The 25,577-nt window shown below is 35.8% G+C and overlaps 1 protein-coding gene across 2 annotated transcripts in view; it reads left to right on the forward strand.

Annotated features, from left to right (window-relative positions):
* Nucleotides 1–25,577, forward strand: part of RAB11FIP2 (RAB11 family interacting protein 2) — a 42,432-nt gene that overhangs the window by 11,076 nt on the left and 5,779 nt on the right. For both annotated transcript variants that reach the window (XM_075131062.1, XM_048857807.2), the window contains 3 exons: nucleotides 4,416–4,858; nucleotides 5,978–6,446; nucleotides 22,658–22,703. In XM_075131062.1, the coding sequence (XP_074987163.1) occupies nucleotides 4,416–4,858; nucleotides 5,978–6,446; nucleotides 22,658–22,703 (958 nt within the window). The remainder of the gene's footprint in view (nucleotides 1–4,415; nucleotides 4,859–5,977; nucleotides 6,447–22,657; nucleotides 22,704–25,577) is intronic.

Below are 25,577 nucleotides of genomic sequence, written 5' to 3' on the forward strand. Positions count from 1 at the left end.
TTTTGAATCTGAAGCAGAAGGCAGTAGGACTTCCCTTGAAGTTGAGCCTTGGTATGAAGTCTGTTTATATAAGACTGTAAGAATAGAAGTAATACTTGGTTATTAAATAAAAGTCCCTGTTCATGCATATTACTGGCCATTTTCCTAGTTTATGCAGGCTTTCTAAGCTCATGGCATCCTGTCAACTGCAACATTTATTGTGGTTAAAAGTACTGTAAGCAAAACCAAAATAGCAAGTTTTATAACCTTTTATAATACACTACAATATAAAAATTGGCAACAGTATAATGGAATTTAATAATTCAGGCCCAATATGCTGCTATCTGAAAACATAATTTTATTTTCCAAATCCTTTTCCTATTATGTACATTGTTTCTCTGTTTGCTGCACACAACCTTGTACTTTAAAAACAGATTCTAATAAGAGATATTCACTTTCTTTCAGAATTGATTGTTCACAATGAACTCTTCACAAGATTTGTTATTACTAAGGTTTATTCTTATCAGTATTAAAAAAAATTACATATTTGACTCAGAATAAAAATTCAGAAATTGAGTCTTTTTCTCTCATGGAAATTTCATTATAACTAAAATGTAAGATACAGTCTCCAAAGTCACCAAAATAACCTTGTATTCACCATAAAAATCAAATGTGTGTTTTTGTACCAAGAAGAAGAAAGGTCTGAGCCTATCGTCCTCATGCTAGCAAAACTCCACTGAAATCATTGAGAATTTTGCATGAGTAAATAGTTCAGGATCAGGCTCCATTGGCCTAGTCTTGTACCAGTGGATCAATGCGACCCTTGCTGTTGACTTCAGTGGGTGCAGGATCAAGTACCGTATGTCCTTTTATTATTTTCCAAGGGACTTTTTGTTTTGTTTGTTTCATTTTCGCAACTGAACTAGTTTTTTAGTATGCAGATCTTTAAAGTCTTTGAATGCAAGTTGCGCATACTCTGAAGGCAACATGCAAGTTGTAAACATTCTATAATGAAACTCCTTCAGGCTTTTATGAATGTCAGAATAGTTTGCTGTATGTGTGCCAACAACAGGTGATACCGATAGTGACACATATCAGTTAACTTTCAGAGTGGTAGCCATGTTAGTCTGTATCAGCAAAAAACCCAAAGAGTACTTGTGGCATCTTAGAGACTAACAAATTTATTTGGGCATAAGCTTTTCTGGGCTAAAACACACTTCTTCGGATGCATGCATTAGTTAACTTGTGATAATGATTTCAGTAGTTGGCTGACATTAAACAGTAAAAGATCCACACACAGATATACTAACATTTCTGTTTTTAAACCTTAAATGTGTGTTTTGACATTTGTTACAAAACAAGATAATAAACATCAGATGTCAGTCTAAAATTACAGTAATGTTCTGATCCCTAAATGAAAACATATGCAAATTCAAGAATATCCTTGCAAGAATATTGTCAAAGATACAATATTCCTGTCTGAGATTTATTGCGGGGGAGGGGGGAATGCTTAATCACTGCTGAGGTTGGACTTCTTAAATTTGGAAAAACTGACTTAAAGTTTGTATAATTTTTTGTTTCCTGGTCTTTCTTGCCAGAATTTACTTCTCCCCTTCCAGAGTGCTCCAACAACAACCAGACCCACAATCCCATGTGAAATTTTGGCCTGTCCAGTAAATGGTGTAGAAGAGGGAGCTTTCACTGCCTCAGCTTTTGCTTGTCTGAGAAGCTGGATCTGCTTTAATTAATAATGTACAATTTAAGTCCAGTGATATACCATATACAACCCTTATGTTCTATGTGTGTGGATTTTTTTTTGTTTCTTTGTTCATGTTTTTGTTTAAATACAGACAGTAGAACATATGGAGTCTGAGCAAGCTTTCTTTTAAAGGTGACCTTTCAAAGGGCTTTGGGGAGTTGTGTTTTTCACTTCTTCTTTTACTACTTTATGATGTACAAAGGACTGGTATATGTGTGTGTATGTGTTTTCTGTTTACATTAGAACTTTAGGTTTTGTCTACCTTGTTTTTCCGTTAAAGAGTCGGACGAACTAGTTAGGTTTGTGGCATTACTGATACCAAAGAGGGTGCAGTTGGCTTAACTGAAAAGAGAAATATTTTTCTTCACTGTTTACACTTCTTTGTTTGCTTTTTGTTTAACGTATATGCAAATTAAATGCCTAACAATTAGAAGGAAGAGTATCCTTATTAGAAATATAATTCTCCTACCCCTTTTGTGAAGGGATGAAAAAATTCTCAATCCTCTTGTCTGGGCCTTCAAATGTATACTTAGTAAAAATAAGGAAGACAAGACTTGATACTGGCAATGTATAAAACTTTTTGGACCTTCTTTATACATCATGAAGAAGCAAAAAAAAAAAAAAAAGACAATGTCCCTTCTTCTCCCTTTTTATTTTTTCGTTGACAGGTCACCTTTTGAAGGACATTCTCAACTCAGAATTCATATTTCTGGATCTGAAACCTTTTTATTTACTTAAGCCATCACTTGTTTAAAGGGTATTGAACTAGTTTTCTCTTCTCTTTCAGCCTATTTACTTTGAGTATTTGATAGTACTGTGTGCATAATCATTTTCTTATCTGTGTTGATAGTAAGTGTCACTTCCTACTCTCCTGTTTTAACTTCGTAACATTATGCTAATCTACTGTTGTGGGAATACATATGCATGTGTTTTTTCCAGACAGTGCAGGAGCTGTGCAGCTGCTGACACTTCACAGTTTAGCTGGATGTTGCTGTGGACTAACTCAGGGCTTGTCTACAGTGGCTGCAACTTTCTCGCTATGGGGTGTGGAAAAAACACCTCCCCAGTGCACCAGCGCTGGGAGTCACGCCCCTCATGGGGGTGTTTTTTTTTCGTTTTTTTTTTTAAAGCCGCAACTACACAAGCCACATTAAAGCGCTGCCGTGGCCATGCTCCCACATTGCCAGTGTAGATAAGCCCTCATTTTATATATATATATAAAATTGGTTTGTTAGGGAAATTGTTTTGGTCTTTCAGGAACCAACGTGTAACATCACCTCCTAGACACCTGCCAGAGCCAAGTAAATGAGCAGCTGGGTGGGTATCTGGGTGTCTGCTTCCTTGTACCCTTTCATTGATCCATGGAGACAGCCTATTTCCCTCATTCATTCCTGTCTCTCTTCTCTGATGCTAGAGAATGAAGATTTCCCACAGTCCCTTGATACCTTTCACATAGCTGTATGAGCAGTGGAAGCTGGAGGAAACCTCAAACCCCCTTAGGGCAAGGAGAAATGGAAGAAGAGATGTAGGAATGTTTTCAGTCTGTGCCTGTTCCCCCTCTTGCAGGATTGGGGACTCTGTGTGTGACTCTGTCCCCCCAAATTCTGCTCAGTACATGGGAAGTAGTTGTGGAAGAAACGTGGGAGGAGATAATGACCTTCACTGAGTCCTGTGTACAGGTGGAGTAGATATAGAAAGTAGAGGGATTTTTCGCTCCACAGATGCCTCCAGTGGACTACGGCGCAAAACAGAGTAGGAATAGAGCATGCTTGGGGTCAGGTGGGCCCTTAATCCTTTTGACCAGGGAGCATCACTGGGCTGGTTTTAGGGGAAACGGGAAATGTTGGGGACCTCACTTTGTCTCCTCCATGAAGGGGTGGGGAGTCCATATGGTTCCAAAACCAGACAGGAGGGGGTAGATGTTAGTGCTACGGTGACCAACAAACAGGAGGAGCAAGCCTTTCATTGTGGGGGCATACCTAAGTGGGACCTGTTTACTCTATTTGTGTTCTTGCAACTACCGTTAAAGGCAGTTGGAGATGAACTTGCATAACTGATGGGATGTTTGGCCCTGAATTACCAGAGGTCCCAAAAGCAGTGTGTGAGCACTTCTCTGCTAGAGCCACCCACGTAAACCTCAGCAGGGGAGCAAACAAATATTTACTGGCATATAAACTTAAGCAAAACCAAAACAAAAATGAGTTTTGGGTAGAACACTTGGCACACAATATACATTTATGTAGTACATTATTTACAAATAAAGGCTATTTTTGAAAAGTTCGCAATGTCCTTTAAATTGCAAAATAAAAATTATTTGGTTGTTTAATGCTAGATGCCAAGTTCAGCCTTGTTAAGCATATGAAACTCTACTGACGTCGGTGGGGTTTAGTACACTTGCACCAAGTCTGACTTTTCACTCGTCTCACATTCCAAGGCCAAAGTAATTTTTTAAAGCTTCCTTTTCAAGAATTTATATTGGAAAAATATAAATTTGGTCAATTTATTACATAGAAAATCTTAACCAAGAATTGCTTGAATAAAAATTTTCATAGTACTGGTGTTCAGTTTACAATATCAAGATTATTTTAACTTGTAAATAGCATGCAGCTTTATGACCAGTCTTCATAATGAAACATATCTCAACTTTCTCTCTCTTTCGCTTCCTTTCTCTTTTAAGATGGTTTAGCCTAGAGTCCAAACAAGGGAAAAGAACTAAAGACAGAGGAGAAATAAAGGTCAATATTCAGTTTATGAGGAATAATATGACAGCAAGCATGTTTGATCTGTCAATGAAGGACAAAACAAAATCCCCCTTTGCTAAACTGAAAGACAAAATGAAGGGTCGAAAGAATGATGGGACACTTTCGGATACATCCTCTGCAATCATTCTGAGTACTCACATACCTGATACGAACATTGACATCTCCAGTAATGAAATACAAATAAAATCAAAACCTAAAAAACCTTTCCTTTTGGGACCTCAGCGATTATCTTCAGCTCATTCAATGTCTGATTTAACTGGATCACATGTCTCTTCAGAAAAAATGAAATCCAGCACAATTGGCCATACCAACCTTTTCAGAAGTCAGTTAGAATCTTTTAGTTCTGTCGATGAAAGTGGTAAGTAAAACATGTTTTTCTTCATCTTAGTCATTATGATTGTAGTCTCATTGCTATCAGTGTGAAAACATTTAAGTATCTGTTGAGTTTAGTGCATGCTTTAAATTCCAGACAAAGAAGTTTAGAATTATTTCTCTGTATGGTAGGTTAATTCATAGAAGTCTTGCCTTTTTGTTTAGATCAGTAAATGATGCGTATTTCCTGTTTAAATGTTGTTGCCAAGAAACAGGGAATAACTAGCTTCTGTGACTTGTTTCATTGCCCATTTTTTCCTAAGTTTAAAGTATACAGTAATAACATGACATTTTATGTAGCAATCCAATACAAAAAATAGTTTAACTGGTCAGAAATGTTTAAGAAAAAAATGAATCTGATCATGTTTTTTAGAATGTCTAGAAACTATCACCAGAGTAACTCTAATGTAGATGAAGAATTGAAAATGTTTTCAGTTGTGCAAAATTTCTTGCAGAACAATATGTTTGTCATTTTCTAAAACTTCAAACTAGTCACAGCCACCTCATGTGTACAACCTAATTTTCATATCAGTGGTTCTCAAACTTTAGCAATCCGAGGACTCCCACTGTGATTTAAAAATTTTTGCAGACCTTCAAAGTCGGCTTCTAATTTTCCCCGGGGGTGCTCAAGCCCTGCTTAGCTCCAGACCCCGCCCCCACTCCACCCCTTCCTCCAAGGCCCTGCCCCACCTCTTCCCTACCTTTGTCCTTCCTCTTCTTCACCTCTTCCCTCCCTTGAGCATGCCCCGTCCCAACTCTTCCTCCCTCCCAGCGCCTCCTGGATGCTGCTGATCAGCGGGCCAGTGGCCCCAGACATGAGTGACAGATCGCCCTGGAGTACGCTCACGGACCGCAGTTTGAGAACCACTGAGATAGAAAACAAGTGCTTATTGCAGAGCATATGGATTCCTTAAAAATTCCTTAACCACATACTGGGGACCACAACCGCTTTGCTTTTTTAAAAAATTCAGTAAAAATTGTTTTTTGAAATTAGAACCAATTGCAAAACTTCTAAACCTGAATTTAATAACATGAGCTCTCCACTGGTCATAAAGTGTGAGGTAATGTCTCACTGCTTATATACTAACAACAAAATTGTTTGCAGGAGGTCTAAAATCTCCACATAGGAGGACATTAAGTGCTGATACTTCTAAAATGAACCAGCTTGACAACACAGCTGATGAAAGTGAATCAGCATCTAAAGCACAAAATGACCCCTTTACAAATGTGAGTGCTTCATTACCCCAAAAGTTTGCTACGCTGCCAAGACAGAAAAATCCATTTGAAGAAAGCCCTGCATCATGGGACCAAAACATAAGTCTGTTTTCCAGGCCTGTTGAAATCAAAAAAGAAATTAAAAAAGAGAAAAAGGAGAAAGTTAGCCTTTTTGAAAGAGTGACTGGAAAAAAAGATAGCAAGAAGTTGGATAAACTTAGCAACGGGGGATCAGACAGTTCCACTGACTTGAAATCCCCTAGTGCATTTGATGCAAGTCATAAGGAGAGTTTTGATTATGATTCACGTAATCCATTTACAACCAACTTCAAGCCCACAAGCATGTTGCCTACATCTAGGTAAGTTTTACTTTATTTGGACCTGATATCTTGAGCATGTTATATAAATGAAAATGTGTTTAAGTATATAATAAAGCATACAGATTATATACGTTTATACAACGGCTCATCCTTTTGTAAGTAAAAAGGATGAATTTCTCATATAGTTTGATCATTTTCTTTCCAGTGGTATACTTCTAAGGATCTTTTTGAAGTTACATTGTGTATTGCAAACATGAGCTGTGAGTGCTGTTGGGTTTTGAGTTTCTGAAGACATTATACATCTTCAGCATGGCTTTGTCTTTAAAGTCTTGGCTTTAGATGGAGGCTTGTTTACTACTGAATCTAAATAGTGATCACTTTTTAGAAGTCACTAATTATTACAACACCTCTGTGTCTAAGATAAGATAGTTATTTCCTTTGCTAAGTAGAAGTATTGTGATATTTTAGATACAGAGTGCAAGTATTGATAAATTTTAATCTTATAATGGCATTTGCTACCTGGATCTAGAATAACGCCTAATTTCCCCTAGTTTATGGTCACATTACACATCGCATTTATAATGCAAATTTCATTCCATTAATTCCGCAGAGCCAGAAGTATAAAAGTTAGTCGTCTTTACTATATGATGAATATTGTAAGAAAATATCCATCATGTAATAGATTTAAATGAAAAATTTTACTTTTTACACATTCCAATATTATAGTCATATCAAAATCTTTGTGTATTCTCCCTGTGTTGACATATATTATGTGCAAATAATATTTTCCTTTGAATTAGAAACTTTTACTTATGAAACATATATATGTAATAACTTCACAATTTAACTTTATTTTTACAAATTTTAATTGGAATGTAAGTAAAATAGAATGTTTAATGTACATGTGGTATTAGTGATATGGTACAAAATGTCTAAATGTATACGTTTATAGATACAGCATAAGTTAGGCTGAAAAAGTTCACTTTCTTAAATGCATGTTCAATATTCGGATAAAATGTACATACTGAGAATTTGGATTTTGAGCTGCTTTTTGCTTAATTTCTATTTTCCTCATTCTCCACATTTTAATCTCTTTGTGGAAGGGACCTTGTTTCCTTACTCATCAAGTACCTAGCATATTTTTGATACTACGTAATAACAGTTTTTAGTCTGAAGTCTTCCTCCAGTTCTCCCCATCTTAGTACACTCAGAAATATCTGGGTAAATTTCCCAACTAGAGGCTTAAAAGGCAAGGTAATGTAAATTACAGACAAATGCTCTTGTCTTGCTTAAATTACAAAGAAACCATATACCTGGCCTCATGCAGCATGTGTCTGAAGATTATCTGATAGAACCTCAAGGCTGAAATATAAATTCTTTGTCATTTACGAAGTTTAAATGGAGAATGTATGAAGAACATAAAACTATTGTGAAGGTACTTTGGTACGACAGGGTCTATTTTTCAGGCATCAGGATGGCTGACAATTAAGCTTTTAATGTTGAAGGAAGTGTATCTCCTTTTTGAATCTGGGACTTAGGGTTTGAGGTGGTGGCTTTAGTTTTGGTATTGACCATAGCTGACTGGAGATTGGGATGATGCAAGATTTTTGTCTGGGTCAAGTGAATCTGAAAGACAGGCAATTTTTTTTTGTCTGACTTATTATCTAAGCTACCTGGAGCACACATACTCGAAGGTAATTAGGTGGCTAACTTCCACACACACATACATACATGAACTCTTGGTGGGCCTACCATGCCTCTTGAAGTTAATGCGAGTCTTTCTATTGACTTCAGTGAGCTTTATATCAGAGTCCAAGTTAATCCTAATTAATTTAGTTTGGCGTTTTTTGATTAAACAGTAATAATTTGAGGAATAGCATTTCCTGGTAATATAGATAATTATTGGCTAGATGAGTTCCTGGAAGGAGGCTTTTGTTCATCACCTAGCCAATCCACTAATTGCCCACCTTATTGATTATCCTTACTATTATAAAACAATACATTATGAAAATAAAAAGTAATTGTGTTTGCCACTTCAGAAGTGGAGAGAGATGTGAGTAGTTTGCTTACAGCACCTATTTGTTCCTAACAGTTAGATGGATGCAGTAGGGAAAGCAGGATTTCATTTTCATTGATCTGGTTAGCTTAATAAGGGTTAACCTGCTATTAGAGAATTACAATAAAATCAGCAAGAGTAAGAGATGTTGGAAATATGGAGATATAGGAACTCATAATTTCTGATAATCTCCACTCTGGCAAGAGCTCGTTCTCTACCCTTGAGCAAGTCATTTAACCTTTCTGCTTCAGTTTCCTTATTTGTAAAATGAGGATGATGCTTCTGTACCCCTTAAGAATTTTGGGAGGATGATATTACAGTTGATTAAAGGCTTTGAAGATGTAATGTATTGTGTAAATGGCAAGGATTATTTTCTTCCTCTTTTATTGTCTGGTGTAAATGAGTATTAGACACTTCTGTGCTAACTTCTTGATGTTTGAAATAAGTTATGGGCTTACAATAAAAGAAAACGCACTTTTTGTAAATGTTTATAAATCCATTAGTTCCAAGGCATTTACACCATGCAGCCAATGAGCAGTCACTAAGCATACAATATATGCTAGTATTCCTAGTCATCCTTTAACAGTAATAGGATTTGTCTTCATAATTCCTAATCCACTGCTTTGAAACTTTTGCCCTATATATTATATTGCATTCATTATTGTAATTGCTCCCATTAATTGATAGAGCTCTCAGGAGGTTAATCTGTGGACACCAGCCATGTTGTCTTTATACCGAACACACCTAAATAAATAGATATTTGTCTTCGAAAAATAAAAATCCTTCATAAAATGACCAAACCTTTGTGCATCTTTTCTCTAAAATTGTTTGTTTAAAAAAATAAAACTGATGTGAAAATTTCTCAATTTACACCACTTGACAGGTGCTAAAAGAAAAGCATCTTTAATTCTAATGTGTTGTTAGGACCTCTTTAGAGAGATTGTACAAGTTATTAACAAGGTCCTCTGAGACAGAAGACGGGTAATTAACAAGACCTACAGAAGGAGTTTAGGTAATTAATGAGCTTCTGGGTACTGGACAGGGGGTAACAGATAGTCCAATAGTTAAAGCTGACAGGTTGTTACTAGTATGATCAAATGGCAGATTTAGGAAAGTGATGTATGTGATAGATGTATGTGAACTTTCGAAGAATGATTTAAAAATAACCCTTTAGATTATATTTCTATGACAGAGTAGTCGTCATAACGGCAATTCTACACTTAAACAGTGTAGGAGCTAGTTAAAATTGAAATTTCATTATAGAATATCAAATGGATGTAGCACCCCAAAAGGGAAATGACATACTAAGGAAGCATGAGAGGAATTAGTACTAAGTGCCATGTATCTATAATCATTGTCTGTTTTTGAAAAAAGTCAGTTGAACAACTGACTAAACTTTCTGTGAACTAGATGTTCCAGAAGCTGAGCAGACTTAGATTGAGTTAAATGCCTTTATAGTAAATAAGAAGAGCCTTCTCTCCTCACATATCTGAGTTCTGATGAAACCACTCAGAAAAAATAAGAGAAAATTTGGTTACTTTCTTGATTTCTGGTTTCTTATAAAATACTTCTTATGTTGTGTATTTTAAGGAAAGAGGAAGGGAAATGTAGAAGTGGAGAAGGAGGGATTCTTCAAATATGCATTTAGATATACACCTCTACCCCGATATAATGTGACCCGATATAACATGAATTCAGATATAATTCAGTAAAGCAGCGCTCGGGGGGGGGGGGGGACGGGACTGCGGCTGCGGCTGTGCACTCCGGTGGATCAAAGGAAGTTCGATGTAACGCGGTTTCACCTATAACATGGTAAGTTTTTTTTGGCTCCCGAGGACAGCGTTATATCGGGGTAGAGGTGTACCAACCTGTTGGCCATCCACACAGTTTTGGAAGAAAAATACTATCAATTTGGTCAAAGAATGTTAATGTGGAAAGGTCACAATAGCGTACGGGGGGTGGAAATTTACCCATCCTTTGTGTTGATTCCAAAAGAGAATTTATAGTGCTTAAAATATAGGCGTTATTCCCATACTAACTTTGTCACCTCTTATGTGTATTACATTAATACTGTAATATTAACATCTTTACATACAATTGTGTTTGTAAGAAATATTTACAAAATTCTTATAGAAATAGATTTCAATTTGAATATATAGCATAACAACAAATACAAATAAAACCTGCATTCCTTCTATCCTGTAATCTATAGTGACAACTTACTGTGTTTTTAAATGTTCTTTTGCTACTTCAAACACACCTAAAAGTTGCATTTAAAAAAAAATAAGGCTTTTATTTACTCTGTTTTGCTTATCTTTCTTGTTTTGAGAACCGTTCCTAGATTTGACAGTTTGTCTCTTCAGTGAATCTCAATGGTTGTGCATCTCGTCATGCTTAACAGTCAGCCCTGGCTGTTGCTGGGTGTCTGCTGTTAGTAATGATGATGATAACTTCCTCTTTACAAATACTTCAACTAATTGTGAAAGTCTGAAATAACACAGATTTTTGCATTGCTCCTGTCTTCCTGACCTCTCATCACTGTGTTCTCACCAAACAGCTCTTGCCGTCTCTTCATTTTCAGATGCTATTTCACAGAACATAACGTTTGAGAGTCAGATGGCACAAAAATTACAGGAATTTTGAGAGCATCAAAGTGACCAGAACATACCAACTGAGAACAAAGAGCAGCACACAGTATATTTTCAGGCTTTAAAATTTCATTAAAGTTTAGTATGTGTCACTGTTACTTCTCAATTTCGCCCTTAAGCACGATGCACTGGGGCTTTCTTTCTGCAATAAGCTCCGTGTGAGTGGACCCCTGCTCTTGCACAGAGCCCATTACAGGAACGGTGCAAAGGAGTGCAATGTTGTAACTTTTAAAAGGAATAAGCAATGCATCTCTCTTCTTAGCTACTTTCCTTCATACACTTTGTTTTGGAGATCCTGCTTCCTGAAAACCCATTATTGTGCCTGCTGCAGTAATGAAGTCTCTCAACGTATTTGTGTTTTGTCAATCATTCATAAAGCATAGGTGTGTAGGCTACACTGTTTTGAATTTTTATTTCTTTTTCCTGACTTTGTAAAATTTCTTCTCTGTAAGCAGCTGCATACGTTGTTACTGTATTAACTTTAACTTGGATGGCATTTTGTTTATTTTCTTCACTTTCCTCTGCTGGTATTCACGAGATTATAGCTAAATTGCCACATTTCTAGTTAAATTAGATTACTGGTTTGATCGCCTAACCTATTGAGAATATTATGAAAATGATAGAATGAGTCAGTGTATTGTATTATTATAGAATTTTAATATGAACTGTGAATTCAGTACGCAAGGCACCAGTCCGACCTTTTTCTGAAGCACAGAACAAGTACAGTGCTTGCAGGAGCAGTACAGAATTTCCACCCTGCCAGTGTGCTTAATCTCTGATGTGGAAGGATCATCTCTTGTAATGAGAAAGTAGTTACATCTTCATGTCTCTGTCTTGACATTTGAGCTAAACCTGCCAGCTGTGATTTTGGTTTTGTGATGCGCACACAAATGAACTCTGAACAGGGCTGAAACCACCAACCCCCAGGCCATTACAAAGCAACTTTTCCATGATTGAGTCACTACCTACGCTGGACTGGAACAGTGATAGACTCTTACGGGATATTCTATTAACTGTTTGAATTGGTCTTGACTTGAGTAAACGAATCAGATATCTCTGATTAGAATACCTATTTTATAAATACTGATGGTGCTTAAAGTTCATGTTACTAAATAATTACAAGATTTTTACAAGCGTTTACAGTCTTGTAAATGCATATTAAGGCATATAAAATCCTTTGAAATTCAGTTCCTGCGCATATATAGTAGACTCCACTCAAAGCAGACTGCATTGGCTATTCAAGTCTTTAAAAAATTGCAATTGCTTTAGATTATTTTCTCAAATTTCATTTATTCAAGTGAAGTTGTTTTTTCTTTTTTAATTTAAACCAATGCATAAAGAATCTAAAACTGATAAACTTCCCTTTTTTTCTCACTGATGTAAAAATAAATTAATAATAGAACTAGTTCTGAAGTCTTTAGAAATAGTTCTTGACCTTGAGACTTTAAATACCTAATTTCAATCTGGAGTGAATTTTTCGAGCTGAGTTATAGATCCCTGAATTTGTGCCTTATAGTTCAAGTGCTTACACAACCTAAACTAGAATGACCTGAATGATCCATAGTACATCTCTTGAGGATGAAACATCATTAATCATTCAGGTAGAGCACCATCTGTTCAAAACTAGATTTCTTAGCTTGGTATAAAAATGCCTAATAAAAAGAAAAATATTTAAATGCTTAGAAATATTCCTTTTTTATTTAAGGTTATTGTCATTAGCCAATTTTGTTTATAGAAACTGCAATAAAATTCAGTCTGGCATAAAGTGCAAAATCACTGCAGCTTTATATTTGAGGTTCAAATAGTCTTTTAATCCCTGTGCAATTATTCAATTATTGCACTTGCAAGTTTAATAGTAATCTGGAAATAGTGGTGCTTACATCTAGTGGTTGTATTCAAAGTGCTAGTTCACTTATTTCAAGGTACTTATATTTGAAACTGCCTCTAAGGGCTTGTCTACCCTTAAAAGCTACAGCGGTGCATCTTCACCACTGTAGTGCTTCAGTATAGATGCCACCTATGCCAAAGGCAGAGGGGTTCTCCCATTGGCGTAGGTAATCCACCTTCCCAAGAGGTGATAGCTAGGTCAGCAGAAGAATTTTTTCTTCAACCTAGCATTGTATATCGTAAAGGTTAGGATGGCTTAACTACATCGCTCAGGGATGTGACATAGCTGGCTTAACCTAACTTTTTAGTGTAGACCAGGCCTGAGAGAGTTTAAACCATCATCCCAGCAGGGCCCCTGTGCATGGCCTACCACACTTGTTCTTCTCTCAGCACTTTCAGAAAGCCCCATTATGCGTCTCGGAATCTGCCTTCAACCCACTGTAGAACTGATTCTCCACTGCCATGTCACTTCTGCTGCAATTTATACGTGTGCAAAGTGGGGGTAAAACTACCATTCTCATTTGGCATTTTACACCAACTTTTTATTTTCTTTGCACACATGTAAATGGCTACATAAGGTACACAGCAGTGGAGAATTATGTCCTTTATCTTTTGTTTATAAATATAACAAAGCGACCTCCAGTAAGGTGTTCTAAAGTTATTATATTTCATGATTGCACTTTTTCAAAAGAAAAAACGTAATTTCAAATCACATAAATTGTACTTTTAAAAGAAGTATTGTTGCAGTTTACATTAATATTAATCCCAGATTAAAAAGTATTTGGTTGGAGTTTTCTAAATTACTAAGAAAAGTTTTTGACCTATATTTCACTTCCACCTCAGTCTGTTTTTCTCTCTGCCTCTATTGAGCAGGCACTCTTTTCTTTTATATATGAATAGGCAGGCTGTTAGTTGTGATAGACACTCAATGTAACAGCTGACGGTTGCTTAGTACAATGGATCAGATTAAGTCCAATATCTGAGAACAATTGCGGTTTATTGGTTAGAGCAACAAAGGGTCTAGGTTCCGTTATCCGATCTGTGGAGAATATTATTATGTGACCCAGGACAAGTCACAACCACTTTTCCACAGTTCACCAATCTTTAAAATTAATCTAACTCCTCATTGAGAGGGTGACGTGGTCTAAGTTTTGCAAAGTTCTTTGGGTTCTCTGCATAAAAATTTCTACGTAAATGTAAAGTTTCATTATTAACATTATTGGTATAGTACTAAGGCCTTGTCTACACTTACAGCGCTGAAACGTCCTTCGCTCAGGGGTGTAAAAAACCACCCCCCTGAGTGATGCAAGTTTCAGCTCTGTAAAGTGGCAGTGTACAGTGGCAGAGCTCTCTCCTAGCGCTGGAGCCGAGACTACACAGCCATGTTAAAGCCCTGCCGCCGTAGCGCTGAACTTCGCCTCTGTAGACATACCCTAAATCAGTTATAAAGTAAGTGCTCTTCAGATATGAGGAAAAGGTTCCTGCCTTGAAGGGTTTACAGTCTAAGGCCCCAATTCTGCAATGAGCTCTCTGTGTACAAGACTTCTTGAATCCACAGGGAGCCTCACACTGACTTTAATGGAGCTCCATAAGAATGCAGAAGTCTGCTCGTGCATAACTTATTGTAGAATCAGGGTCTGTATACACAACATGTAGATGGAGGATGAGATGCAACAAAAAGTGTCTTCCATCCAAGATTTGTTATTAACTCCTTAACTCGCAAATTCATAGAAATGTTAACAAAATAGAAGGATGGCAACAACCAATTCCTGGTATTATTTTTGCAACCTTGTGGGTCACATAAACTCCAGAAAGCCCTGAATGATTGCTTTGTGGCAGAACAATTTATATAGCAGTGAATCCCAAAACATTGTTCACCAGAATCTCATTGGGAAGTAGATGGCAATAATGTGCCCAATCCATCCTTCCATAGCTGCCATATTGCACTGTAATTTCCCCTAGGAAGTGGTGTCTTCATTACTAGCCTGCTATGGCTGGTAATATTTGAAGGAAAGTTAGTGTCTGAATTTCATTAACTATATCATCTGCATTTATTCCTTTTTTCCCCCTAGAGTATGTTGGTGGTAGGATTATATTCATATATATTTTTATGAAAATAAATTTACAATTAATTTTAAGTTCATGAAACTTACTTTAAAAGAAAGAAAGAAAGAAACCTGAAAGGTGCATCACTTCTGAGTAAAGAAACATTCCACAGTCTAAAGATTTTGGATAGGAGTGATCTACTTCACCTTAAAAATACCCGTGTTAAGTAAAGTAAAAAAAGAATTGGTGTAACTTGCAAATTACCTATAAAATGGGCATTGTGTAACATATGATGAAAGCACTCACTGAACTGTGTTGATATTATATTAACCAAGATGATTTTAATACTTTGAATAGTAAAGACTAATGTAAATACATACTTTATACTGAAAAGTTATACACAGTAGTGATTGTATAACTAATCTGAATAGTGAAAGATGATATCTAAAAAGCTCTTGCTCCTTAGGGGAAATATGATTTACATACAGTATGTTAGAAATGTTTGCCGCATATTCATCACAGTGTCAAAGTAAACTGCTCCAGCTGTAATATTTTTAAATTTGTTGTTGAGCAGTTTTTTATAAACATTGCTTTAATCTCTAGATATTTAGAAACCAAGTATTTAAACAGCCAATATGTCTAATGTTTTATTTGTTTACCATCATAAATCTTCAAGAACATAAGTCTCAATCATAAAACTGATCAGAGCAACTTAGAAAGGACTATTCAAGTAATGTACAACCACCAAACTACCTAACTCTTTCCAGGTGGCTGTATTGGAAGGAAAATTAGATATTTTATATCACTGTGATTAAATAAATGTATTTAACTGGTGGAAAAATCATACACACATGATAAATTAAGTATAAAATAATATATTTTTATGGTCGTGATGCAAACCAAGACAACCCATAAAATCATAACTATGGTAAGTCTGTCTATCTTAGCTTATGTCATTTTTTTTCTAGTCACTTTTTTTCATTGTGACAGGAGTTAAGGGGAGTTTCAGCTGTGACTTCAAATAAGTTAAAGTTGAAGTCAAAGTAATAAAAGCCAGGAAATTTCAAACAGGTTTTACTATTTAATAAAATTTAGATTCTAAAAAATAGTTCCAGGAAAATAAAGGGTCTGATTTAACCTGATAAAAATAACAGATATAAATAATATAACCCTTAGGAAGCTAGCTGATTCCCAGGTGAGTGACATGGGGGAATTGGCTAATGACTATGCTAGGTAGAATTTTCTGTGCTTAGGAGGGAGCTTAGGTTTCTGGCATTTGGATGTTGGACAGGTCTCTTGATTGGAATATGTTTCTTCCTACACCATTTCACGGCAGCTGATTTTGCATCTATACTCTTCTCATTGGCCTGTTCTGCTGATTTGATTTACTTCCCTTTTGCTAAGTCATGACCCCTCTTCTGGAGAGTAGAACTGATAAAGGGATGTTTGCATTGAGAGACCAGGTATGGAACATTCATGGAAGCCAGCATGGCACCTGGGTGTAGAGTCTGACAATGTGGCTAGCAGTGGCAAATTGGGAAGAGAGCATGCTGTGGGCAGTGTGTGCGGTTGTTGGGAGTGGTTCTGGCAATCTGGAGTCATGGGAGGGGTGTGAAATGCCTTGATTCCTTTAGGGTGATGGACGAAATAGGAACTAGAAGAGCTTCCTTAATGTTGTATGGATTAAGTGTCTACTTCTCACCATTGTGCTTAAATACTGTACATGTGGCATGTAGGACTTGTCTGAAACTCCTTCTACATCAAAAGTTTGCACAGCTCAGGGCAGTGACAACCATCATTTCAAACATCTCAATATTTTGTTGCTTTGATGATAAAAGCAAAGCCCTTTATTCTGTTTTAACAATCTTTTGTACTTTTCCCCTTTTATTAATTGTGATCTCTCCCCCCTAGGAAAAAACACACTTCATTATTGTTTCTCATTTGAGTGGCATCAGAATGCTTTGCATTATACATTCATAGAGAAAAATCTGGTCCCTGCCTCAAAGTTCTTACGTTTTAAGATCCTAATCCTGCAGACACTTATGTATGTGTCTAAGGTTACGTTTACCCTGCGCACCTTAGAGCGGCACAGCTGTGTTACTACAGCCGTGCTGCTGTAGGGTACACATTTAAGCCGCTCTTTGTCAGTGGGAGAGAGCCCTCCTGTCAGCAAAATAAAACCACCCCCAACGAGGGGCGGTAGCTTTGTCGGCGGGAGAGCTTCTCTTGCCAACAAAGCACTGTCTACACCGGCGCTTTTCGTCAATAAAACTTTTGTCGGTTGGGGGATGGGTTTGTTTTTTTCACACTCCAACCGACAAAAGTTTTACCAACGACAGTGCAGTGTAGGCATAGCCTAACTTTACTCTCATAGATAATCCCATTAAAATTAACTGGAATAACACCATTCTGACACACAAATACTAAAGCCTTGTATACGGTTAAAAGCTTTTCCGCTTTAACTATGCTGACATACTTAAAGTGGCAAAAAAACCCAACAAATCCTAGTGTAGATGCCATTATACCAGTATAAAAATATTTATGATAGTATAGTTTATTCTGGTTAATGAACCACAATAAGCATTACTGGTATAAAGCGCCTTATTCTAGTATAACTGTGTCTACAGTAGAGGTTTTACTGGGATAACTAAGCTAATTAAAAAAAAATCATCCCTTATTAACATAGTTCTGCCAGAAAAACTTGTTAAGTGTAGACTAGATCTTAAGTTGGTGGTATAATGTTTGTGGCAGATTGGTGGGTGGATTATCATTGAAAACACTTCAGAGGAGTAGTGTATTACACGGGAGGGATTTGAAAGAAGACATGGAGGTTATTTTACTACACAGGATGGGAGTTAAAGGAGCTACATGGATCATGGTGCTAAAAAAAGAGCAGAAGGAATAAATAAGCAGTGTTTAGTAGCAGCAGAAGTCAGCTGATCTACCAATTATCTCTTTCATTTTCTTAAGCGTCTTTGGGCCCAATGTCATCTTAATGAAGCTTATTTTAATATCTGTCTTAGTCATTTTGGATTATAATGGCAATTTTAAACTACACTTTACATACTATTCCTACTAAAATTAATAGATCATTTACATTAGGATCATGCATGTGCTGACTGAGCAATGGTACCCTGTCTTCTGGAACGGTTGTTTGTGGAGCTGCAAAATCCTGTTAAAATTGATTTTTACTTTGCATGTGAGCATGCCTTTCTAATAGCCAATACATACAAAATCCATTTTGTGAAATAGTAACCAGGCATACACATCACACAGTTTTGATGGTGATAACCTGTGAGCCCGAAAGAACCAATTTGACTTTTGGTTCCCAGGAGGAGTTGACAGAGCTGTTTAGTAAACTGAGCAAATTTAGTTTTGAAGTAAATGAGAAACAATAAATATAAAATACCACAATGCCAATTTTTACCGTCATTTTTGACAGTGGAACCACACTTTAAAAACAAACAGAAAAAAATGCTTCCAAGCTGTGAACATATTTTTGTCATGTTTCCACAGAAAAACTTCACTGCCAGTATATCAAACCCTGGGAAAAATAAGGATAGGACCTTAACTATTTTGGCTATGTTGTGTACTGCTACCATTAGAAGAACAGCAAAACTGATATACTTTGTTTTATCAGTCAGATATACATATCCTATAGAAACATGTTGCATTGGTTACATCAGTGACTTACATCAGTGACAGTTAAAAAATCAGAATGGCCTTGTGTAGTTAAGAAAATGTTGCTGAAGAGATGGAAAGGCTTATGATCAATACTGTATTTATATATAGTGTAAAGGAGTATGTCATTTTGTTTCTTTTTACATAATTATAGTCAAATAAAATAATAAATTTAAGTTAAGGGTGTGGCATTATGAAACAAAAGAAACAAAAAGAACCCAGTAACTTCAAATACACAACACATGCAGAAAAACCTATATTTGCAATTTTAAAGGTATTCTAGGGTTCTCAGTTAGTGAGTTATGAGTACAGCTGAGAGAGTCTGGAACTGCTCAGGCTCACCTCTGGTTGGAGGAGCTGGCAGGAAACCATGCTAGGCTCAATGAGACCATGGAGCTCCCAAGTTAGTTAGTAGACCTTCTCATTTAAAAATAAAAATTAAAAAATTACAAGGTTTCAGAGCACCTGTTTCTTCCTGCTTCATTGGGAAGGAGAATATTTCCCACTTATGTCTTAAAACTTGAATAGTGTGTGCTTCATTTGTAATCTTGCTGTCATATTTGTGTGCAATTGCAGTTAACTACGTACCAAACATAACACTTGCTAATTTTGTAGATGGAATTAAGATGCCCACTGTGTCATAATAAGTGTGCATGTTTTTCAGTTTTAAAAAAGTCAGTACTCCCAATGGTTTACATTTCTAATTTCAAAATACAGATTTATTGTGTAGTGACTGTTACTCTTCCATAATAGCAGATAAAGAAGAGCAGGTATCTCAGAACTTACTTCACAGGAGCGTTTAAGTGGTTCAATGCTATAAAAGATCTTGCTTCCTTAACCTTTCAGAAACTCAGTTGAGCAGTCATTGTATTATTCTGTATCTTGTCTAACATGAGGAAACCGTTCCAAAAGAAAGGTATCCCAAATTAACTCCACACTTCATTAAATAAAGACATTCTTGGTTTTCACCAAGCTAATTCGATCCAGTTCACTTAACTCATTTTTTTTGTTCTCAGAACAGATCACAAAAGACAGCCATGAATGAGTAGTTCATCATGTGTTTGACACATCAGTGTGAGACTAAAAGGCAGACCTTGTGAGAGGGTTCCTGCCTTTAGATGTGTGGACAATACCTGATGAAAGAGGCCCCTCATTCAAAACTGTTCTCTAGTGAACAGGACAGAACGCCTCAGATCACTGTACAAACTGGTATAATAGAAATCAACCAGAACTTGATTCCTCAGACACTTTTCCCTCACAATTGTGACTGTTCATGTAATCCAGCCTTTATGTAATATTCTAAATATTGCAATTGGTTCACTGTGCTTCAGTAGAAACCAAAGACCAAACTTTCCTAGAGCTCATTTGGCCTTTAATTGCTGTATAATTGCAAAATACTTGCTATATAAATAGGCTTGGGAAAATTCAATGTTTAATTTTTTTATAATTTGGAAGTATATTACTTTTTAAACTTTTTTTTTCATTTTTTTATCAATTTAAATTTTCACCATTGCAGGAAAGTATGCGGGGAGGGGCAATAGACAACAATTATTTAATGACAGTAGATGTTGAGATTCAAAAAGTTAAAGCTTTATAACCGTTAAAACACAAGTCATCAACATCAGATGTTAAAATATACAAAGTAGATCTTAAATCAAACTCTAATATGTTTTCAAGCAGCATTTTTTCTTACTTTGTCTGTCTGTGAATTTCTGTTATTATTTCTGTCATTACTTCTTCCACTGTGTGTGTGTAGTGAAATTGACATTTACCAACAAAAATTTAATCCTTCCAAGCCTCTATATAAAATATGCCCATTCCACCCTTCCATATCAACTACATATATGATCAAAGGTTTATAGGCTTAGCAAAGGAAGGAATGGACAGCAACAAAATAGTCATTACTTATTTTAGGTTAATTTTTTTATATTAAAACTACAAATGCTGTACAGTGTTTTCATAGCTTTAAAATTGTTCTTTCAGATGCTTGTAATAACCTTTCAGTAGCCTGAAATTGAAATGTTTCATTACCAAATTTAATTTTCCTTTTTCATGCACCAGCTTGTTTAATGTATTCATGAGTACTAGGCTACTGAGATTTTTTTTTCTTCTTCCTTTTAAAACTTAAAGGTGAATTCATTACTCATGAGCCAAGAAGGCTTTGGATTGATCAGAATGGTTTGATACAGGTTACATGCAAGCAAGCATTGAGAAGGGCCCTTTGGCAAAAGCTCTGCCAGCAAGCTTCAGCCTCAGCACTTTCAGTACATGTGTGCTCCTGGGCTATATATAACCTTTACAGTCTTACCAAATAGTAGATTTTGTGATATATAATACAGGGACTAAAAATAATGCTGTCGAATAATTTATTATTATAATCCAGAATCTGAACCCATTTTCCAGAGAGTAAATGTTATTTCAGTAATCATTTGTAACAACTATAAAAGGATACAAAAGCATTGGTTTTGAAAATGAAAATATATTCAGAAAATTACCATATATACATACATGCCTGCCACTTTGACAATGGCAACGTTAGTATTATCCATATCAGCAGTCTGTTGTCCCAGTTAATTTGGGAAAATTTTAAAATAGCTGTGTTTTTATATGTGAATAATTTAATAGGTTTGAGTGGTTATTTATTGATCTTATTATGCTTCTTTTAAAGCATGTTGCTATTTATATTTGTACCTTGTCCTTTAGTCTGACCATATAAAAACAGATAAATTAAGTATATATTGTCCAGTGTTAAATACTTATTTAATTTTTATTAATACACTGTAACCAAAGCATTCTAAATGTGTGTGCGCACTACTGGATCACCAAAAATACTTGTTTATGACTGCTGCAGGGAGTAGGGGAGTCCGAGGTACGTGCTAAATGAAAGCAATGGGCTACAAGAAGTTCTGTGGGAAGTTTACTAATGGGGATTTTGGAAAATTGAGCAAGAGGGGTGAGGAGCTAAATGTGTTAAAAGAATTGGATCAGAATAAAACTAGCAGCAGTAGTGTTGAGCAAGGAAGAAAAGCTAGACAAGTAGTATAAAACTGGAAGGAGAAAAAAATTGTTTCATATTAGATCTGGTAGGGGTAAGCATTGTTAATGTGAGATGGTTTTTCAACCTATAAAATGAGCTAGTGATTTGAACTGGGTTTCTGAAAAGCAGATCTCCAGTAAAAAGACACCAGAAAAATTGGCATTAATTGGTACCTTTGTAATGACAATTTCAGTCTAGATGTGTATGACGAAGTGGACATGGAAATTGTATTAGCATCTCATCTCTGGAGATGATCTTTCTCAGGTCAAGTTGAAGCATAATGGCACTGTGATATGTGCAAACTGTGACTTTCATTATCTGAAGTTTACCTGGTCTCATCTGTAGAGAACCTGAATTTCCAGGGCTGTGGGTTGAACAGTTGATTCACTTACCAAAAAAACAAAATAAAACAAAAATCTTTAAAAGGCTTTTTTTCTATTTTTCAATGAAAAATTATAGCAATTTCATGTATGTTTAGAGTAGAAAACATGATTTCAAAAAATGAAAATGTGAGTTTTAACTTGATCTAAAATCATAAAGTTCTGAAAAATGCATTTTGCATACTACTGCAGAGCAAATTGTTGAATTATCATTTGCAACCATCTCCCCAAAGCCTTAATTTCTGTGTTTAATGGTCATTATAATTATAATATCATGATTTTAACTCTAATATATTTACAGGTTTTAGAAATGTTGCTTACATATTGTTTTATGAAAATTATCTTTGATTTTGTGTCTTTCTTAAATGTGTTTGAAGTCAAGAAATTATGTGACTGTTTCTACATTTCATATAAGCTATTTTAGTAATGTTGACATTCGGTACAAAGTTATTTTCAAAATGGTGTTTTTGTTGGAGTACATTCCTGTAATATTTTGTTTTTTGTTATTCCCGTAGTTTTACTATGAATCCTGCAAGCATTGAAGACCTCAGGAAAACAATGGTGAGTGACAACGTAATGGAGAACTATCAGTTCTCCACCTACTTGGTGCCTGAAATAATAAAAACCATGTTTGGTTATTTATTCTAACTTCTAATATGAACATTTTAAAAACTTTCCTGCTTGTTTTATCCAGCAATTCTTAACAAAAGTCTCTCTTTCCTGGTCGGAGACTGGGTTAATTCAAAGGAACTGAAAAGAGACTTTGCAGAGTATTTGGAATAACCGCTGAAGTTATAGTGTAGAATAGATCTTCCCAAGGGAAGTAGTGAGACACTTTTTGCTTCAGCCATTTTGAAATAAGTTTGGACAAAGCACTAGAATGTGTTGCCTGGCAAACAATCCTGCATTGGCAGGGGATGAACTAGATCAGCGGTTCTCAAACTGTGGGTTGGAACCCCAAAGTGGGTCGCAACCCCGTTTTAATGGGGTCTCCAGTGCTGGCTTAGACTTGCTGAGGCCTGGGGCAGAAGCCGAAGCCTGACCCGCCTGGGGTCAAAGCCAAAGCCCGAGAGCTTCAGCCCTGAAAGGCAGGGCTAACGTTACAGGACCCCTCCCCGGGGCTGAAGCCCTTGGGCTTTAGCTTTGCTTACCCCCCAACCCCCGCCGCCGCTTGGGTGGGCTCAGGTTTCAGTCCCCCCGTAATTTTTGTTGTGAGAAGGGCATCATGATGCAATGAAGTTTGAGAACCCCTGGTCTAGATGATTTTAACAGGTGTTTCCCATCTGTGAAGTCTATGATTCTTTATGAAGGACAGTTTTTAGCAGGCTAATCAAAATGCAAGTCATCTGCAGGTTTAGGAAAATGAGTAAATTATGTTATGGTTAGAAGTACAAATAACAAATGAACAACCTAATGAAGAACAGCAATAAGGCCTTGTAATAAAGAAACTTGAAGTTATTCTTTGGAATAGTTGTTTGGCCCTAGAAATAGCAAAAATATAGTGTGTACTAAGAAATAAAGAAAAAAATTCTACACATTTACTATGTAATTTCTTTGTACAAAAGAAAATATAATCTTGCTACAATTTCTTTTATGAGCAGATCAGATCTTTAAAAGTGGGTTTGTTTTCCCTCTTAAAAAAATAAGTTGCATAGACAAATAGATAGGACTTTATACTGTTTGTATTTCACTATATTATGTAAATGACTTGCAATAACTTTTGATGTTTCATAATAAATGCCTTTTCATAATGTTTTCATAATGTGAGAAACTGGTGGGAGATGTCGTAATGTATGAAGACTGCCTTTGATCAGATAGTAAGCTGAATTCTACCAAGCAGTTACTTAATCTCTGACAAAAAGCAACATCAAAAAATTGATTTAACTTAGCAGCTATTGTCTGTAAAGTAACCTTAATTACAGTTTCCATGTGCTTGTAAATGTACTACCTCAAATCATGTAATTTATTGTTGGTAAAAGCATCGTTAGAATTCTTTTAAGAAATATGATGTGAATTATTTTATTTAAAGGTGATAAAAGAAATCCTTGATGTTGTGATGTTTCTTTGGAATACCAGCTATGCTAAATGTCAGTTGCAGGATTCTGAGGTGGTGTTCATTTAATGTAAGATATAATTAAGAGGAGAAGACACTATCTTTATATCCCTTAGTTTTTGAAGGAAACTATTTGAAAAATTTGAATGTTCATGATTATTGTTAAGATATTTGAAGTCATTTATATTAGATTCTGCAATAATAGCCCTCCACCAAGTAACTTTTTTCTTCTTCCCTTGGATGTAGCGTTTAGCAATTAAGTTTGTATATCTTCTACTCTGGTGCCAACACCTGTCTCTGAAAGCAATGTTTAAACAGGAGCAGTAGCCAATTGAAAGGGCAGCATGAGCTCTTTAAGGCCTAATTAAGAACTGAAAGGGAGATGAAGCATGTAGGACAAAAGATGTGAAAGCAGCTGAGATGATATTCCCAGAGCAAAATTCCTCATTAGAACAAAAGGATCAGAGAATGTCAAGCCTTTATCTTATCTCTGTAGCTCTCCTACAGTTGCTGTGGATGTCAGTTTGTACCCCAATAAAGTTGGTTACTAGGACAACCCTTCTTTAAATATTTTGCTATTTAAAATCTTTTGCTAAAATTTAAATTTTATAAGATAATTGTGTCCTAGTAAAACTTTGGTAGCAATTTTTTTTGAAAAGTAAAAATTAGATTATTCCTTAATCTTTTAACGTGCTGTGTTGCCTAAATGTTCAAATGGAAAATTACAACCAAAATGTGAGTTATCCCCATAGTGTTGGCATTGTCCTTTCCTTAAGTATTAAAGACATACTGATATATAGTTGAATCTTTATTTTTCTTTAGCTGGAATTTTCTTGTATATCTGCTTGATGTTTTGGTGAAAAAAGAATGTAAGAAAACCTCTTAAAACATACATATTATGTATGGGAAACAATATTTAATAGTTAAAAACATCATTGCATACTGGATCTAAATGTTTTCCAATTTATAAAATTGAGCAAGCCCTTTATTTTTAGACATGGAAGTGTTAATATTTTTTTCTGATATATATGAAGTATTAGTACTGTAAACAGAAAAATTTCCTTCCTCAGGGTGGAAGAAAATGTGCAGAATACGTGAATGACTAAGAATTGGAAATGCTTTCTATTCTGTACATATTATTGGAAGTTTCACCAACTTAGGTATTTTTATGAAGGGAAAGAAATTATCTGCTATGATGATTTTTTAGTAAATTGACAATAGCAAATTAACTGTTAGTAAATGCTGATGTTTAGCTGAAATTAAATCTCACAGAATCAGTCAGAAATCCTAAAATGTTAAATAGTGCCAAGAGTTACTAATAGAAAACAATTGATGGAGAGAGGTTGGTTAACTTGTAGCATTCCAACTGATTTGCAATACAC

This window comes from Caretta caretta, chromosome 7, assembly GCF_965140235.1.
Source record: "Caretta caretta isolate rCarCar2 chromosome 7, rCarCar1.hap1, whole genome shotgun sequence".
NCBI lineage: Eukaryota > Metazoa > Chordata > Testudines > Cheloniidae > Caretta > Caretta caretta.